Source organism: Limulus polyphemus, unplaced genomic scaffold, assembly GCF_000517525.1.
Source record: "Limulus polyphemus unplaced genomic scaffold, Limulus_polyphemus-2.1.2 Scaffold11059, whole genome shotgun sequence".
NCBI classification, from domain to species: Eukaryota; Metazoa; Arthropoda; class Merostomata; order Xiphosura; family Limulidae; genus Limulus; species Limulus polyphemus.
The window spans coordinates 5,613-11,998 of NW_013676669.1; the positions used below are offsets into that span (position 1 = coordinate 5,613).

At 33.4% G+C, this 6,386-nt stretch overlaps 1 protein-coding gene across 1 annotated transcript in view; it reads left to right on the plus strand.

The window, feature by feature from the left end:
• Positions 1-6,386, plus strand: part of LOC106476626 (nuclear receptor subfamily 2 group C member 2-like) — a 13,382-nt gene that overhangs the window by 3,542 nt on the left and 3,454 nt on the right. Inside the window, exons 2-6 of the mRNA XM_022380438.1 lie at positions 1,646-1,794; positions 2,040-2,115; positions 3,112-3,314; positions 3,446-3,509; positions 5,118-5,274. Of these exons, the coding sequence (XP_022236146.1) occupies positions 1,646-1,794; positions 2,040-2,115; positions 3,112-3,314; positions 3,446-3,509; positions 5,118-5,274 (649 nt within the window). The remainder of the gene's footprint in view (positions 1-1,645; positions 1,795-2,039; positions 2,116-3,111; positions 3,315-3,445; positions 3,510-5,117; positions 5,275-6,386) is intronic.

The following is a 6,386-nucleotide window of genomic DNA, read 5'->3' on the forward strand; positions in this document are numbered from 1 at the left end:
CCAGGTAAATTAGGTGGTCCGAGGTAGTGTAAACCAGGTGGTCCGAGGTAGTGTAAACCAGGTGATCCGAGGTAGTGTATACCAGGTGGTCCGAGGTGATGTAAACCAGGTAAATTAGGTGGTCCGAGGTAGTGTAAACCAGGTGGTCCGAGGTAGTGTAAACCAGGTGATCCGAGGTAGTGTATACCAGGTGGTCCGAGGTGATGTAAACCAGGTAAATTAGGTGGTCCGAGGTAGTGTAAACCAGGTGGTCCGAGGTAGTGTAAACCAGGTGGTCTGAGGTAATGTAAATCAGGTGGTCTGAAGTATTGTAAATCAGGTGGTCCGAGGTAGTGTAAATCAGGTGGTCCGAGGTAGCGTAGACCTTTCCTTGTTGAGTTGCAACTCATATTGTCAACAAGATATGACACACAAACTGTGAATATTCGTTATGAGTTTGTATCACCTATAATTCACCACACTCTCACCTTCCACGTGACCTACCTACACGAGCATCAAGTAATATTACATAAGTTATTTTTTACTGTCACAACATAGATTTACTTTTTGCCAGTTGCGTGATGATTGTTTAATTTTTTATTAATACTCCTTAACTTATTGAGTTATTACTTCTGTTAATGTTTCACTCATTTCTTCTACTGCATCTTTTAAAATTAAAATCCTTCTGCTTCTTTTGAAACTTTAGTTCAGCAGTCTTTTTCCTGGAACGCAGCAAGTTGCTACCACTGCATTGTGGTCCAGTGTATTTTGGACATTATTGTCGAGTGTATTGTGAATGTATCGTAGTATCCTCATTATATAAAGATAATTCTTTTGTGCAGGCCTTTTAATTTTTGTCTTTGGAATGATTTATCAGCCAGTCCTAGTTCTGCTGAACTTATTTAACAAAGTTCGTAACTAGAAGAGATAATTGTTTTCTGTACTTCTTTATTTACCGCTCTATATTTTAAAAAAATAACTGAAATTGAATAGCTTATTTGTAAATATATATACAAATATAACATATTATAACTGAAATGTGACTGTATTTAACAAAATACTGGTCCACTAGAACAAACAAAAGACGGGTCACTTTGTAAAGGCCAGTTTTACATTATTGGATTTGGTAACGTGAGTGCATGTGTGCTGCATCATTCAACTTTTGTAATGTTAATCACCTGTTACAAAACACTTCACTTTGCATACCATGGCTGGGGTAGGTCTGTTGTAGGTCTCTTTCTGGATGGTCCTGGAACCCAAGATGATCCATATTCCTTTCCAAATTCCATTAAGTGCAAAGTATATCCCCATTTTGCAAATTCTAAGTCCCCAATTTGAAAGCATCTTTATGATCTGAGTGTATGAATATTTTGTGTCAGAAAAGGTTATAATATTTCCTTCCTGAAAGCAATTATTTTTCAGTGGCGTCACACCAAATAAAAAAATGCTAAACAATGCCCAAATGTAGTTTTGATAAATCCATTTCACCACACCTTTATATTGGCTGTGGTTGTTACAAGACTTGCTGATATGCTTATTCAACCCTCTGTATACTGACTGCCCTGAAAAATATTTTCTGAGGGAAAAAAAAAGAAAGACAAAATGCTCTATTGAGTAAAAAAAAAGAGATAATATTTATTAGTTTCACATTTTTTAATTTGTACAGGTGTTCAATCTGAACGTAAACCAGGGGCACAAGAAGGAAGAGATAAGAGTAGTTCTTCCTTGTCTGGAGCTGGGAGCTCACAAATGTATATGAACAGCGAATTGTATGGTTCTCCTCGTGTTGCCGTACCAACTGTTTCATCAGAGAAGGTACTTTCTTGTTACTACCGTAGTATATTGCATGATTATTGTAATTTATCTTTCTAGTAAATAATAATAATGTACAATGTAGAAGTGGCACCCTTTCCTGAAATGTAATATTGGGTGAGAACAAGTTAATAACAGATGAAAAGAAATATGGAGAACTGTAGCACTTCTTAATTTTTAGTCTTAGAAATTTCATTCTACTCGTAATTATGATTATTGTGTTTTAGAAAATGTATTGTGTTTGCTAGGGTAACAGCAGAGGAGGACGGCAAGAACCATTGTCAAGTGATATCTGTGTGTATAATCATAGCACTATGAATGCCGGTAAGTCCACTGTTTTTTTGTTTTTTTGTAAAGTAGGCTTTGCGTCATATTTGACGACCTTCAAAGAAACCAATCAGAGTAGTTTGTAGGAGCAACAAGTTATATTCATGTTTTTTGTTTTAATTTTGAAACATTATAAGTATTTTTAAAAGATAAAGTAAGCACTAGAATAGTTGTTATAAAGATAGTAACAAGAGAATTTTAACGGACTACGACTGCCTGTACGATGAAAAGGAATGATGTTTCGGCTTCTATACTGAGGCCTTCAAAGTCAAGTGGATGCAGTGATTGGCCTGGATCTGAAGAAGGCCTTTGTATAGAAGCCGAAATGTCCCTTTTTTCATTCTAGAGGCAGGTGCTGTCCACTCTGGTTAAAGTTCCACTGAAACAAGTAGCAGCTAATGTCAGTAAACTGTGTAAGATTTATAATGGCAAGTTGTAATGTTTTAATATTTCTACAGAAAATTGGTTTTGTGTAATAGACTTAGAAAGGTCGCCAGAAATCTGTACTTTAAAAGTAAGACCAAGTTACTAAACGAACTTCCAAATTTGACAGAATTCATCACTTTCAACAAATAATTAATTGAATGATAAACTCAAATTAAGCTATAGATATAGTTTTAATATTTAGTTATTAAAAAAGATGTATACACAAACTCATACATACATTATTTGTTTTTCTTGATTAGTTCTGTTATACTGATAATATACTAGATGGCATTGTTTAATGTTAAATTGTCCACCAGGTGACCATGTTTGGTCGTCAGTGGTTTTTATTTTTGTTCTTTACCTGGAAATAATGATTTATTATTTTCTGTAATTGTTTACTGTCTTATTTCCTTTAACCTTTCATAAATTATTGTCAAAATTATAAGCCTTTTAGACATTCAGAACCACATATCTCAGTTGTGTATTCCATGAAAGGGGTTGATGTATCTTGGCCTATTTCGATAAAGTGCATATTTTTAAAGTGAACGTATTTCACCTTTCAAACAGACCTGAGTACTCTGGCTAATGTTGTTACTACCCTGGAAGCAATGAGACAAAGTTCCGAAGAACTTGACCATAACCAGTCAGTCAGCAATGGTCATGCTGGTGAGAATGGAGATGGAAGGACAGGTGAAACAACTGCTATCTCAAGAGCTTTTGATACGATGGCTAAAGCTGCTTCCCAACAAAGTTCGACAACAATGGCTGGTGTGAGTAAAAATTCTTCATGATTCTTAAAACCAAGTTCTGGTGTTAAGTCACTTTTTTTATTTAATCACGATCAACCAGAAAACCGTATTAGCACTGATTATGAACGTTTGAATATGTTTGTTTTTTTTAGACAATGCGAGGTGGACCTGGACTTAATGTGGACACAGATAATGAACCACTTTTTGAAGTTGAAGGTAAGTATTCTTATCACCACAGAGCTAGCCGCTAGAGGGAGCTGTTAACTTATTATTTCGGTTAAATACCCATTGTCTTAAAATGATGTAAGATAACCCCAAATTAGTGTTGAATAGTATTAGAAATATTGATACAATGCATGGCATTGATCAGATCAGACATATTGTATCTGTTACCGTAATTGACACTTTAGTTATAAAGCATTATAACCACTAAATGTTAATCGATGTATTGAACAATGCTTATATTTATTTAAATAAAAAACTATCGTGAGATAACTACATCTTATACCATTAAATGACACTCACTCAGTAGTTGACCTGGGGCCAACTTCTTGTAAGCCTAAACAATGTTTTAATTTCCTTCTTATGTTAATTATTTCACAAAATAATTATGTCATAAAAAGAAGATTACTTTTATTATTATAATTTTGGCTATTTTATTCTGACACTAATAGAAAATGCAGGAAAACTTCCAACAACAAACCTAATAACTTCACGAGCTATCCCTAGTTCTTGTCACAAAATAACCAAAATATTCTTTAAATTATCATAAATAAATAGAATATGTATATTACTATATCATATTTTATGTTTGAATTATAAATTGTGTCAATTTTCAGATTGTTTTGTGGCAATCTGATGACAATCGGTTTTCTCTTCCCAATGCTTCAATGTGAAGCCACTTGCATCCAGCATGACGTGGGGTTTTCTTTCCCTAGTAACTCGCATGTGAAGTCACTTGTCTCCATCATGGGCATGGGTTTTCTTTCCCCTTTTACCTCGTGTGTAAAGTCACTTGTCTCCAACATAGCAGTGGTGTTTTCATTGACATACCTTATTTGTGAAGTCACTTGTCCCAGCAAATAACACTCAGTTCAAAAGGTCATGTCTAGAACTTGGAACTATTACAAAAATTTTTTTTCTAGAAGCTGAACACTTATTGTGCTAAAATAGGTTTTTTTAGAAACCCGAACAAGAAAAGTTAAGTGTTTAGTAATGATAAGTAGAGAACTTTGTGAAACTAGTATCACCACGAAGCATACTTGATGATTTAAATGGAGATCTACTTAGAAACAAAATATACAAATAAGTACCATCAGACAACCAAACTCTAAATTATGGGGCTTCGTCTTGTTTTCTAGAAACTTGCACGTGATATAACTATGACATTTCGGGAAGCAAGTACCTAATAATAACTGTTGTTCTTTATTAATTTTAACATTATTTCTGAAATGGTTTAAGATTACATTATGTTGCGATTATTTTACTTCTATCTTATAGGATTGTAGAAGGAAAAAATATACTGCTATTGTAGCTAAGTGTTTTGGTTGTTGTTAAATTAGGCTTAGCTTATATAGGAGTCTCCGAGGTTTTTGTAATTCAGAATAGTGAGATACATAAAAACAAAATGATGATTTTGTGTGTGTGTGCCTTTTTAACTTTGACTGGATTTTTCATATTTAGGCCTGTATCAATATGTAGGAATTGTAGAAAACAGCTGTCTAAAAGAATACGAGATGTGTCGATGTTTTTACGTTGCATGAAATATAATTTTACTCGTAAGAATTTTAGTGGACTAAATAAAAATGTTTGATTTCATTTCAGGTCCTCTTCTCTTAGACGACCATGCTATTTTCACCCTAACTCTCCCAGACCTCGGGAGGTCTTTCTTAAATCCTCAATATATCTGTGAGAGTGCTTCACGACTTTTATTCCTCTCAGTTCACTGGGCTCGTTCCATTCCAGCATTCCAACTCCTTTTGTAAGTAAAGGGTTAAAACTTAATATTAGATTTTGTTGTTGTTGTTTAAAAGAGTAAATGACGTTATTTATTATTTAATTTTTACGTCAAGTTTTTTAAATAAAAGTATTATTGGTCCAAGTACTTTACTCTTAAAAACTCAACACATTTTTCTGTAACATTATCAAGTTTTTTGTTTTAACTGAAAGCCAGAAATCTTAGTTCACGGGATATACAAAAGTAATTTGCTCTCATTTATTAACAAAACAAACTAGAAAGAAAATTTATATTGCAAAACTTTCGTCCCTGGATGATAAAAGCTCCAGGAAATATTTCCTTCGTAAAGAACATTTGAAGTTTCTATTTCATACCGATGAAACATCGTATCACACATTCAACTTTCTCCTGGCATTCACTATCTGATGTATAAAACAATAACCGATACTTATTACTCTCTTAACTCGCTTGCTACAGGCTTGTGGTCGATTCAACCCGAGTTTGTAGCCATCAAACTTTCCACACTATAACTTTTAATGTTTTAAATATTTTTGCAAAATTTGGCAAGTCTTTTGTGCACAGAAAATTAGACTTTTTAATTAAGTATTTGTAGTACAAATTTATCTGTAAATATATTAATTCAGGTTGTTGACTGCTCTGAGTGTAAAATGATTTTTATGTTAAGATTAAAAATATTTTTCTTTATCTAAAAATTGAGAACTTTCATTTGCTTAGTCTCCAAAACCTCCTAAATAAATATCAAACGTTTTCTTTCAGTAAAATTTATATTTAATCGTTTTTGTTTGTTTGTAGTTAAACACAAAATTAAAAAAGTATTGAAACTGAGTTTGTAGTGTAATAAGTCCACAGACATACAGTTGAGCATATTTTATCTGTTATTTCCTTTAAGTTAACTCTGTACCCTGCCACTTCACACATCCTTCTCACTTCTGGCATATCTTTATTGAGGGAATTAGTGCACAAGGAGGTGTGTTGTCCTCCTACTGGTGGAGGGCTTTTGCTGCATAATGATTTTATTATATTAGGGCGTCAAGAAATTGATGTCGTTTTTTTTAGATTAAAAAAACTCGAACAACTTATATATCAAAACAAAACATTTATTAAATGAAATTGTC